The sequence below is a fragment of the Falco biarmicus genome, chromosome 8 (genome assembly GCF_023638135.1).
Source record: "Falco biarmicus isolate bFalBia1 chromosome 8, bFalBia1.pri, whole genome shotgun sequence".
Lineage (NCBI taxonomy): Eukaryota > Metazoa > Chordata > Aves > Falconiformes > Falconidae > Falco > Falco biarmicus.
The window spans coordinates 60,949,338-60,962,250 of NC_079295.1; the positions used below are offsets into that span (position 1 = coordinate 60,949,338).

The window sequence follows — 12,913 nt, forward strand, 5'->3', positions numbered from 1 at the left end:
TTTCATTAACGTTGCTGTCACCCAGCAAATGCTCCTCTTGAGCTGGCTGACCTGCAAAAGGCTACAAAAAGTGGCTTTTTGTTCCCATCTGGCAACATGCATGTCACGGGTGTGTGGATGCTGCCAGCTCCTGGGCAGGGAAGCCTTGCTGCAGCAGGGAGTCTGCAACACGGCAGCTACCAGCATGAAGGACACAGTGTTATGCCTTTTTTGGGGACCGGGATGCTCTACATTTGCTACAGCAGTGGTCTGCATCTGTGCTTAAGAAGAAAAAAAAAAAAGATTTAATACAATGCTACACAGAAGGGTTAGAATACAAGCAAGTTTTATATTTGAAATATAGGTCAGGAATTATAAATGTGTGATCAGATCTAGGCACAAAAAGTTTTCTTGACTGAGACAATGATTAGTAGCAAAAGGTTTCCGTTCCTTGTTCTAATGTGATTTGCAAGATTGTAACAGCCATTTGCAGCATGCATGGACTGCACAGGGCTGCCAGCTGCTCTGCAAAGGGGTTTTTTCCAGAATTTTAGAGCATTTAAGACCTGGTTCCTTCTGCTACATGGGCAGCACCAATAACTTTCAAACCTGCTTCCCAGCTTGCCTAGGAGCCTGGCCTCGGCTTTTTCATTAAAACGATGTATTTTTTGCAGGGGGAATGGTATTCAAGATGTGCAACCTACTGGTTTTTTGGTAGCTGCGAAAGGGGGGAAGACATGGGGAGGTTTAGATCCGAAGGGAAGGACATGTGGCAGGTCCCCTTCCAAACTCACTGCCCGTGGGGCATCGCTAACCTTCTGCTCTCTCCGCAGGCCCTCCAGGGAGGCGGGGGAAGCCCGGCCGGCGCGGAGAACCCGGTAAGCACCGTCTTTTCCCAGTGACATTGCTGGGCGCCTTGTGGGTGTTATTGAGCTGTGTGGGAGCCTTTCAATAATGGTGCTGGTCACCTTAATCTAATGGGCTGCGGAATGGGGGCTTCCCATACCCCTGCATGCTGGGTACAAAGGTTTTTATGAAAAACAAAGCTAAACCTTAAAAAAAAACCAACAAACAAACAAACACCAAAAAAAAAATCAACCACCCAATAACAATAAAACAAAAAAATTCCCACTCAAAACACCGACTGATATTGCATATTTTATCAGTCTTTCCATTTCTCCCTTGTAGCATTCAGACCTGTTGTTATGCCATCCAACAGTGAAGTGGGACATTGAATTAGCACAAAAATACGGCAACCCCGCAGCTGTGCTAGATGGGAGGCATGCACCGGCTTGTTTCTTCTTGTCCGTACGTTGCCTGCCAGGCCCACGTGTGTGATGGATAGTCTGTGTCTGCGTTCCAGAGTCAGGGGTACCCACACCTCAGCCACCAGCCTTGGGTGCATCCCCTGGGTGCCGAGTGTGCCCTCAGACTTTGTGAAACTGCAGACCAACCTTGCTGAGGATTTTTGTTTGAGCTGTTCAATTATACGCCTCTGTCACTTTGGTATCTGGTGGGTTTTGTTTTTTCTTTCCTGTCTTGTGAAGTGGGAAAGCACCGATCCTGTTTCAGCTGGGGAGAAGTGCTGTTTACATTTTGCTGTTAGGGCTGAAGTGCTGTTGGAGAGGGGAGAGATGCGGGTTGGTATTGCTCTTTCTAAGGAAAACAGTCAGACAAGAACGTACCTAGAAAGTCACACAGGGTTTGCAACTGCCTCTGCGTGATGGAAAGCAGCGGATGAAATTTCACAGTCCTCAGCTCTTAGGTTCTTGAACATTGAGAGAATGAATGGGGACCAGGTAGGTTTTCATTTAGCAAGGAGGCTGTTTCTCTCCTGCCTGTTGCTATAGCAAATACGTGGCTGGGCTTTCAAAAAGGGCAACATAACTTCCTGGTCACCAATATTGTAAACAATTCTTTTAACTCTAGGGAAAGGAAATTTGGGGGGGTTGTGCTGTGGACCATGGAGTGATCTCCATGGCAGGCAGGCATTTCCCTTCTGTTGATGGTATTTCACAGTGCGCTATGTGTGTTCTGAGATATTTCTGCTCCTAAAGCATGAGGGATTGCTCATGGCCAAGGGATGGGTATTGCACTGAGGGGGTGGATGGTATGGTGAGGGATCCCAGCCAGCTTCATTAAATCCCGTTTTCCTGGCAGTTGGGCTGTAGAAATAGCCACCAGATAGCTTTGATTATTTTTCTGTTTGTCATTTTAAAAATATCGCTAAGGGCTTTTGAAGGAGCACAGTGGAGTACAGCCTTCAACCAAGGGCAGTAAGTGAGGTCAGCCAATGAATTTAGCTTTTGTATGCAGGCAGGGATGTAAACATTGTCCAGGGCGTTTCTCTAGCCCGTACAAAACTTTGGGAGGTTTCACTGAGCTTGAGCATGCCCTTGGCCTTTGCTCCCTTCTCTGTGTTTCACACAGGAGCTTCTAAAAAGCGATGTTTGCCCTCATGCTGCGGCACCTTCACAAGTGCCACTTGAGCATCCCCCTGATGAAACTGAAAGATGCCAGCAAGTTAATGCAGGACCAGCAGGAAAACAAGCTTTATAGAATAAAAACAAACAAACAAAAAATATCCGTCATTAATAACTTGTGATCTTGTTTTGAACTTTTCTGCAGTTGTGGAGGAAAATCGAGGAGAGTGAGGGAGCCACCCATGGGCAAGCAAACATGCGCTGGGGCACACCAGTTAATCGATCCAATGCAATGCAGCCCCTGCGGATTGCTCTGCTGCACTGCAGTTAGAAACAGCGAGAGCAGACGTCCCTCTGTATATTGGTTTTGGCCGAGCTGCCAGATGTTTGTTTTCATAGATAGCTTGAATATATATTTCTATATTTGTTTGAGAACCTGACCACACATAAACCAGGTCCTTGTTCCTTTGCTACAGCTGATAAATGTGAATAAACCTTTGTTTGTGTAGCAGGATAGTGTCCATCCCCAGGGAACCTGTGTGGTTACAGCTTTACAGCCTCCAGACAAATGCTGTTGGAGAGCCAAGAAGGCTCAGCTCTGGTCTCTTCTCTGCCAAGGGGAGCATTTTTTCTGGCAATTGTTGAAATGATCATGTTGGAAAAACTTTTTCTGATGCATATTGAAACTTTCAATATATATCTCTTAGAAACAAGCAGAGAAACTTTTAAGAGATCATTCTGTCCCTTCTAACTCGCACCCTCCTGTTGATTTAAACCAGGACTGAATTTTACTTTTTTCTTTTGCCGTGATGGATTCAGGAAAAAAAAAAATTAATCCAACAGCTCTGTTTCTTGAAACTAAGAATTCGTTATCCCAAAAGCACACAGAGACAACCATACTCTACCATAGAAAGACACCGTACCATAAAAAAATTCTTTTTAAACCATTTCTAGGAAAAAAAATAGATGCATAGGTCCCATCGTCCTTATTCCTGCTCATGGGCATCAGCAGTTCCTAGCGCAGCTGGGAAGCAAGCACAGCCTTGAAGACCCACGTGCACCCACCCATGGAAGCAGTTGGTGTATAAAAAGAAAAACACACTTTAATACAACCTTATGTGGGACTTTCAGCCTTTTCTGAGCGTGAGGTGGAAGGAAGGTTTTGCAGCACTAGTTGCTGTGGTTGGTCCTGACAGCCAGCCTGCACATCTCAGATACAGTTCTTTTTCCACGCCAAAGGCAAAATCATGTTTAATGTCATGTTAGCTTATTTTTTCAGTGTGATATGTCCCAGTGAGGATGCAGTTCAACTGTTGTAGTGAGCGTTTGTGAAATAACACTGATTTTAGCAGGGGACCTGGGAGATTTTGCTTCCCCTCTTGCTGCCAGCTGGTGCTGTGTGAGCGGGATGGGGTATGGCTGCACAGCCTTCCCAGGGCTTTACGTTTATGTTTTTTAAAAGATCGATCTAAACCAGGGTGTTCCTGAAGGATGGACGAATCTGATCCAGGATTTGGGAATTTAGTGTAAGTCTTGGTTCAAAGTCTCTGCACAACTAGACGATGGGAGATGATACTCGTGTTTCTCAATGGCATGTTGCTTTCTTCCCCTGGCTTGAAGATTAATTCAAAACCTGACCTGACCTTCAAAATCCCTCCAGGAAAAAAAAAACAGGAGAAAATACACCTGAAATGTTAAGTCTGGGAATTTTCTGAGTATGTCTCTGCAGAGGTGATGTCTTGGTTTCACATGAAGCAAGAGCTGGTTTGGGGCATGAACACCCAAAGCTGATTGCTGCAGCATCGGGCAGCACCTCTTTGCTTCACCTTCAGCAGAAAGGGACAAATATTGGCACTTTTAACCTCAAAATCGCCCCTACAGGTAGGCCGGGAAAGGCATTTTTTTGGTGAAGTGTTATTTCATTGGAAAATGTTGACTTGGCAAAATCGCTGTTTCAGGCAGTAAAAGTTTTGTTTACAAAATTTTTCCATTTCAAAAACACTTGTAGGGGAAATGTTTTGAAATTGTTGAAATGGGATAAAAGTCTTCCGCCCCACCCCCCACAACTTTTGGTTTCCAAATTTACATTATGCTACTACTGTTTCTTTAATTTTAACTTCTAACAAAGTTTTGATTCAAAAGGGGTTTTGCCTTCCCCCCCCCCCCCCCCTCCTTACAGCTATTCTGTTTAACAGAAATGTCCTGATTTGGAACAGGGAAGAATCTAAAGCTTTTTTCAAGGAGCAAAAGCAAAGCAATTTCTATGCAGGGAAACTATTTCTCTCCCAGCCCTACACGTACTTAAACCCCATATTTTACACATTAAGACCCTTTCAAACCACTTGGCCATGTGATTGTGTGGACAAGTGTAAATATACAGTTGTTACTCAGTAAGCACATGTGTGCATGCGTGCGTGTGGGTAAATCATGCAGAACTTTGTATTTATTTGGGGATTTTCATTGATCCCTGTATTTCTCATGATGAGTTGCATACATGTACCCAGGGACTGCTTTGGCTTCTTCTGAACTTTAGGAAGAACCTAATCTGTCCCGCATTTGTTCTCAATAACGAGCCTCTCTGCTAGGAGGATGTATTCCCTGTGCGCACCAGCGCCGAGGCACAGAAAGGAATTACTGAGGTCAACAGGCAGTGACAAATACTCTTGTTCAGATTGATGCAGAGCTGATCTCTGAGACTTCTTATGACTGTAGCAATTGTCCTCCTTCCCATGACTTAGTTACTCCCCTTAGAGCATCCTGGATTAATAACTCTGTGTGTATGTATACATGTACTGTGTGTATAAATACACACACATGTGTTTATATAGGTACTTATGTGTATGTATGTGGGGTTTATTTTTTTTTTTAATGGCTTCAGATGGCCACAGGTGTATGTGTGCTACCTTGGGGATGGATCCTTTACCCATTAATGGCAGCAGCAAAGTCCCCTCTGACTCTTTCTGAGCTGTTGGAAATGGCTGGCTGGTTGTTTTTCTCCTGCCTGGTGTTCTGTTCTGTCATGGCAGGGAAGCTTGCATGATAAGTGATTTGCAGATTAAACCAAAAAGCTAGCTTAACCCAAAATTCCCAAGCTGGAAAAATACTTGGATATAAATGACTGTGACCTGTCATTTCCCATATGTTTGCGTACTTCTGGGGCTGATGCCACTGTGACCTGCTGGGTCTTTGGATACGCAAAACAACATTGATGTTAGTCAATCAGGAAATCTGGGTCACTTATTTTTAATTAGTTTCTGTTTTCACCCCCTGCTAGCGCAACTCCTCATGTTCTTATGGAATCTCTTGGTGTTTCCAAATATTTCCAGGCCCCTGCAGGCTCAGGTACTAGGTGTTCACCCCCAGCAGTACAGCAGTAACATGCTGCAGATCATGCAAAAGCTTGGCACGTTTCCCTTGGTCAGTAATAGTAGACCAAAACCTGTGCGTTTGCAGGTTGTCTTTCTTTTCTTCCTTCTGAAATAAGTCCCCATGTTATTTTGTTAGTTTTAAATACGCAAAGGCTGTCTCCAACTTTTATTCATTCTAGTAAGAATTTCTATGTGGTTTCATTCTTTCTTTGGAGCTATCAAACTGATTCTCACTAGTCAAAATTATTAGCAGTCGATTCTGGCAAATTTCTCTGGAAAGTGTCTCTCTTGTGCAATGTGCCCGCATCAAGGAGATGACCGGGTGGGAGGCAGCCCCTGGGTACGTGATTAACTTTATTGTTGGCTTGCAAAATATTTGACTTTCTTCCATAGGAAACAAGTGTCTTGTAGTTAGGCTTTTGAAAAACACGTTCTGCAAGCCGGAAAGTTATGTCTCGAGAGGTGAAAAGATCGGTTCAGTAAGTTTAACTTTATGCCTTAATAAAGGTTTATCTAGCCCCATTTGGCTAACAGCACAGCTACAGATTAGCCTAACTCCACTGATGCAGATGAAGACCATCCCATGTTGCAGATAGAGAGCCCACCGTCCAACTTTGATTCCTGTATTTGAGAGGAAAGCATTTTAAAGAAGTGCTTGCGTGCACGTATTGGGAGAAAACAGTAGCTGAGGAAAGGAAAAAGGCAACAAATTCCACGGAGATTATAATTGGTACATGTTTGAAATCCCATATTAAAATAATTTCCTGACCACTTCTTGTTCGGGATTTAGTTTTGACTCTTCTACAAAAGGGCTTTTGTGGGTTAGTTTGGCATAAGTGAGTTAATAAATCAGGTTCATGATTTTCAGTTAATAAATTGGCAGAGGCATTGACTTCTGTATTCATGAGAAATTAAACCAAGGAAAGTCAGCTAAGAGCCTGTGTGAGTTCTAGCGGTAAGGAAAATAGGCTTCTGGGCATGGGGGGAGATTTGGAGACTGTCTCCTCCTCTCCGTGCTGGCCAGGTGCTTGGCCACAGTTGTGTGTGGAGCTGACTCTGTTAAGCTGACGAACGCAGGGTAACAGGCTAATTCTTGGCAGATGGTGCTGCCTGCTGTTACCTGCCTTCAGCCCTTCTGCTTAGGCTTTTCTTGGATTTGGTTATTCAACTTTTCAATGTTTTGATTCTTAAACAAATTTTAAAAACCTTGGAATGCCATTAGCATGAAATATCCTTCTTGTGTATTTTGACTAATGTAAGATGAACCAAGCTGATTTTTCACCCCCTAACCCCCCAGTGTAATTTTTCCCACATTTTTTTTTTTTTGATTGTGATTAGTTTCTGGGTTTGATTAAGCAGGAAATGGAGTATGAAGAAGCCCCAAACAGAGCTATAGGCTGCCTTGTGAACAGGAGTGAAATGTGGATTGCGTTAGACCAGGAGCTCAGTGTTCACCTCTGTGTAGCACCAGCCTGGGTGAGCAGCAGGAAAGCTGCAGAAATCGGTGTGGCAGGCAACAAAGACCCCTGCCGCGCAGGGGAGTATTAGATTTTTATTTTTTTTTCTGCTGCTATTATCACAGCTTCAGACTGTGGCACTGGTACCCAAATCTTATTGTAGATATGAGGGATTTTCCCCCTAGATCTCAGGTACCGGCATCAGCCTGCCAGCTGCCTCTGAGCACAACAAAGCCCTCGAGCAGGGGCCACGTGGAGGTGACACAGGACTGCAGGGTTGTGTGACATGTTTTGAGGTCCAGAAGGGATGGAGGACCAAATGACAGCAACATTTGGCATCTCTGTGGCAGCTGTAGCAATGTAGCCCCTGGCACTGCGCTGTTCCTTTGGCTTTTGCAAGCGTACTTCCAGCTCCTCCTGCATAATCTGAAGAAAAACAATGGTGAAAACACGTTTTTGCTCATAAAATTCCAGCTGTGCTGCCTGCTTTTTGCTGGTGCTCCCCTGCAGTTGCATGTGATGCCCCAGGCCCTGAAGGCAGGCAATAGCTTGTGACATGCCTGAGGTCTTGTTGGGGGGAGAGGGAACCGGGTCATACTGGGGAAAACATGGGAAAAGACTGGTTTTACACTGCCTGTAAGTACTGCTCTGCCAGCAGCATGGCTGAGATGGCCCCGTAACAGGAGATGTGGATGGTGTTAAGTGTATCTGAAAAGCCATCACATTGGAATTGAACTGAAAAGTACTGAATTGCTCTAGTTTTGGTTCCTGCTATGTGCTGTTTTGTCAGATTACACTTCTTTGTAATTAAGTGACTTTTTTCTTTGTTTTTCTTTTGTTTTCCAGGACCTGCTGTAAGTATCGTGGATTTTACTGTTGGATCAACAAAGTTAAGGCTTCCCCTTCCCCCCCCCCCTTCCCCCCCCTTCCTCCTCTTCCCCCCCTTCCCCTGCCTTTCGGTGTTGTTGCAAGAGTGCAGCATTTTTTAGTAGAGGTGTGTCTGGAAGCAAAATGAGTACCAGATGCTGCTGTGTTTTTTGGTTTTTTCATGACTGTAGACAAATAGAGGGGGGAAAAAAAACTTTAAAATGTTTAACTTGCTGCCCAGAGGGACTTCCAGTAATGTTAAACCCAGACGATATTTAGTAAAAATACTCCCTTTAAAGAGTTCTTTAGTACACTTCCATTTAGCAGTAAGAGTGCTGTACTAATATTTTAATGTGTTAGTGGGTTTATTGGTTCTAAAGCTCTGTCTTGCTTTTCTTATCTGTTGTGTTTCCATCATTTAATACAGATTTGGTAGCCTCACAAGGGGGGCTAGAGGGAAAGCCATAGCCTGCTTGCTTCTCTCTTTGAAGTCTTGGGGAAAATAATGAGCATTCCTACCAATGCAACCAGAAAATTTATGGGGAATTTGTTGTTTGAAGGGGTAATAGTTGAAAATGTGTCAACTCCTCCTTCCAAATGTTCAGACGTGCCTTTGGCTGTGCCACCACCACGTCCAAATCTGATGTTCTCCTGCTGGGTTTGGAGTGAGAATAAGTTTCATTTGTGCCCTCCAAGTTGCTAAGGGATTGTTAAAAAAGAAATTACAGATATTAGGTGCTTCTGGTTTTCTACCTTTCTTCCCCCAGAGGAGGAGGAGGAGAGGTGCAGGCTGTTTGCAGCCATTTCCTTCTCCATTGTTGTGCTAACAGAGACGTTTCTTCACGTAGTCCTCTTCCTATAGAGCCTCAATGGGCTGAAAAGCAATTGTTTCAGGAAAAATGAATTTGCTAAATATTCCTGGACTAATTAATTTCCAGTTCTGTAAATCAGTTCAAAAGCCAAAAGGTGACAAGCAAATGCACGTGAAGCATGGGGGCTGTCACAGCACCATGGCTTTGGTTCTCCTGGGGTTGGCAGTGCTGCATGTGGGTTCAGTTAATGGCTTTCAGCCCGTTGAATTTTTGCTTCTATTTCAAGTCCGTTTTTTAATGTGAAGACTTAAGGGGGGGTTGAGCAAAATTATTATTTGGCCAAGTTTTGAAAGAGTTAATAGGGAAAATTTAAGACTTAACAGCTTTGGCTTGACCATCCTTCCAGGAGATCTGAATGAATTTGCTCTATAAGTTGTACCCAGTATTAGCAATAAATCCAGGACTGGCTTGAGAAATGCAAACAAATGATTTATTTTTTTCATAGTCTGTGTTCAGAAACATAGATTGTCAATAAATTCACTTTTCTATAAATATTCTGTAATTAAAAACTACAACGCAGCCTCTCCAACCCACACAATAGAAGTGACTCCGTGGGTTTTGGAAATATTAGTGACTTGGGCATTGACTGCAGGAGCACCGTTGGGGGGTGAATTCCTGCCTGTTTGGCCCAGAGCTCAGTGCCACTGCCTAGGTCACCTGCTCCACCACAACCCGCATCGTGGTCACGTCATCGGGCAAGATCCTGGGCTCATGGAGAGCATCCACTGAGGCTGAGCACAGGCATGTGCAGCTGGGGAGCCCTTTTGTGTGCTAGGGCTGGTCCCCGCAGGGCTTCTGCCTGGTGATTGCAGGGGGGGTTTTCCCCTCTTTGCAATTAGTGTAGTTTAGCTTAATTATAAAAAAAAAAAAAAAAATTCTCACTCAGTGGCAGGTTAGAAATGAAGAGGATACTGCCTATTTAAAACTCCATTTATACATCTTTTAAGGGACATTTTCCTCTTGGTTAAAGTACTTTGGCTTACTTAAAATGGAATTTATTTAACTGTTTCAGTTCTGCTCCTGCTCAGAGGCTGTTATCAGCCCACACACAGCTGGCTGGGTTACGCTTCCTCACGTGTGCTGTCTGTTCACTTTTATTGTATGCGATTCGACGTAGGCAACATATGGTACACTATTAATTTTTCTTTGTCTCTAGTTGGTTTCATTTCCTGGTTCCCACGGCATATTGAATTGCAAACGGAGCACAGGGGAGATTTAACACAAACAAGACTCTTTTTTTTTTTTTTTTTTTCTTCTTTTTTAATTCTCCCCTTGCCCTTCTTCAAATGACAACTCCTGGGTTAGTTCATTTAAAAAAAAAAATAAAATCCTGCATTTGTAGAGTAAGCAGCATTTGCCGGAGACTTCCTTAAACATAATATATAATAAATGTCCTAGAACCCACAGAACCACAATATTATTTTATTTCAACAGTACTGTATTTAAGTCTATTAGTTTCTTCTGTTTCTTGATTTTGGCCATAAGGAATCGATTACATTTTACATGTACAGCATCGCACTCTGCTGAAACTGTATCCTCAATTCTGTTGTTCCCTAGTAGCAGTTGTTCTGGTATTTTATTTTTTGGCTGTCATAAGCTAGTTGTGTGTATGAAATTATTAGAATTTGTGGTACAGGATTTGTGGCTGTTGGATGATTGATTGTCCTGTCTGTGAGTAAGGGGTATTCTGCTCAGATGTGCTATAAAACCTCTGTTTTGGAGGGTATTAAAATCACATGCTGGGTAGGAAATTTCTACAATTGAAGGATAGACTTACCACAGACTGTAATTAAACATTTACAGTCCCAGATATTAACAAACACTTTATGTATTAGCATGCTGGCTGGGGAGCTCACCAGTGAGTGAGGGTTGGGAGTTACAAGTGTTTCCTATTTATCTGTGTGTGCTCTAGTGCCATAAGCCTCCATAAAAATCTCACTGTACACTTTATCCCAAGACTGTAATTTGTTAAATAGGTGGTTGTTGAATTCACTGTTGCTTCTGGATGGATCGGTAGTGCTGCAGGAGGCCTTAAAAGCTGCAGGGGCACTTAGCAAAAGGGAGAACCCCTGTATGTGGTATGAAGGGGGCTGCCAGGGCCGTTTCGTGCCATAAGAAATGTATGAGTCTGACTGCATATCCGCAGCACGCTGACATAACCTGTGTTTATGGTAGCAGATGACATTGCTGTACCAGATACACGCTTTACTGCCTACTTGTGTACCAGCTAATACTTAACAGCTCCTTCCCGGGAATCTGCCTTACGTCTGGCTTGCAGCAGGGTCCTCTGCTGTAGCTCACAGCATGTTTAACGGCAGCTCGAGCTGTAAACACCTTTGGAAACCCCCCGAGGAGAGCAGAAAAGGTGAAATATCCTGAATGGGTTGTGTTTTATTCCACTGATGTTGCAGGTGTTACTAGCAACTTAAGTAAGGTCTTTCCCGTAGCATCAGCTTTTCTTTCTGCTTCGTTGCCAACTAAAGCAAAGCTTAGGGGTGAGCTGGGAGAGCTGTATCCTGCAAGGAGATCAGCGGATCTAAGAGGGGGAAACCTTCATTGAATCCTGTGCTGGAATAGAAGCCCAGTGATTGCTCCTGGGCAGACGGGCTGTCCCGGCTGCTGGCTCAGCGGTACCACAGCATCCCTGGCCTCTCCCCAGCACCCAGGTGTTGCCGTACCTCTTGGTTCCTGTGTCCCAGGGTAGGGTTACGGCCAGGATCTAATGTATGCCATGCACATCCCTGGCTTCAGGGGCGGCTGAGACTGAGCACAGACAGCAGGGATGGGCATGAGTTGGCAAAAGCCTTGGTAAGTAGCTCAAGGGAAGCACAAGATCAAAATCTGGGGAAAATATGCCATAGGTGGTGACCTTTCTAATAAGAAAATTGTCCCAAGAGGTTTCTCTAGAGAGAGTTTAGTCCAGGGACTGGCTGGGGAGCCGATGGCCCAGTCTCCTGCCTGCTTCTATGTGTTGTCATGCTGCTATGGGTGCATTGACTGACTTGTTATCTCACTTGTTCCCCCACCACAGGGGCAGTCAGGACGTGATGGTTACCCGGTAACTCTGCTATTCCTTTTATTTTTATTCTCTTCTAATCTGCACTCCGTGGTTGTCTCGGTCTTTCCCATGACACTTTATTTTCTCTGCCTGTCTTGGCCTCTTCTCCCCAACCCTTTCTTCCCTCCTTCTTCATCAGTGATAGTCCTTTTGAGGGATTTAGCCCTAGAACTCTGCAGCCTGTGCAATATTGTCCATTAATGTTTGTAGGGGTGAAATACTTGAGCTTTTTCATGGCATTATTCATACTCTTGCCTAAGAGTTCACTGGGCTGCAAAGTTAGTGAAGGCTTTGGGCTTTGTCCCACTCACAGCTACAGGTGGCCAGATTTGGGGACACTGGTGAAAAAGCTTCAGGTGTTGAGATAAGTCCTTATTTGCCCATCTCCAAACATTCTGCCCTTGCTCCCTTTGCCTGGGAGCAGAGGGTCCTGCTGTGCCTGTTGGCAAGAAGAAATTTTTGCAGAGGCTTAGAGGAGGAGGAAGGGTAACCTGGGACTCCATGCCCTTCCTATGGCCATGAGCACCACTGAAATGTCTCTGTGTTAAGAGGACGTATCTTCTGGAGGAGAAATAAGGCTGGCAACCTGTGGCTGTTAAAGGCTCCGAGCTGCTTTCTGCAGGAGGGAGACCTGGTTCTGGCCAGATCCCCTTGTCCCCATTAATGCCCTTGGATGACCGTGGCGCTCTGGCTCTGAGGGGCTCGATGGCTCATCAGGGAGCAACTCCTGCGTGTGCACTCACTATAATTAATAGGTTGGTAAAAATCACTGTGTGGATCCTCCGTGTTCACAGCACACTTCCAGCTCTGCTCCTGCTTTTTGAACGGGTGCAGTGGGTCCTGCACGGCCTGATGCTGTGGAAGGGGCTGCTTGACTGTTTGCCCTCCT

General features: G+C 44.5%; 1 protein-coding gene across 1 annotated transcript in view; it reads left to right on the plus strand.

Moving 5' to 3' along the window:
- The window catches only part of COL23A1 (collagen type XXIII alpha 1 chain), a 189,056-nt gene that overhangs the window by 134,133 nt on the left and 42,010 nt on the right, over nt 1–12,913 (plus strand). Inside the window, exons 3-4 of the mRNA XM_056348738.1 lie at nt 813–877; nt 11,998–12,024. Of these exons, the coding sequence (XP_056204713.1) occupies nt 813–877; nt 11,998–12,024 (92 nt within the window). The remainder of the gene's footprint in view (nt 1–812; nt 878–11,997; nt 12,025–12,913) is intronic.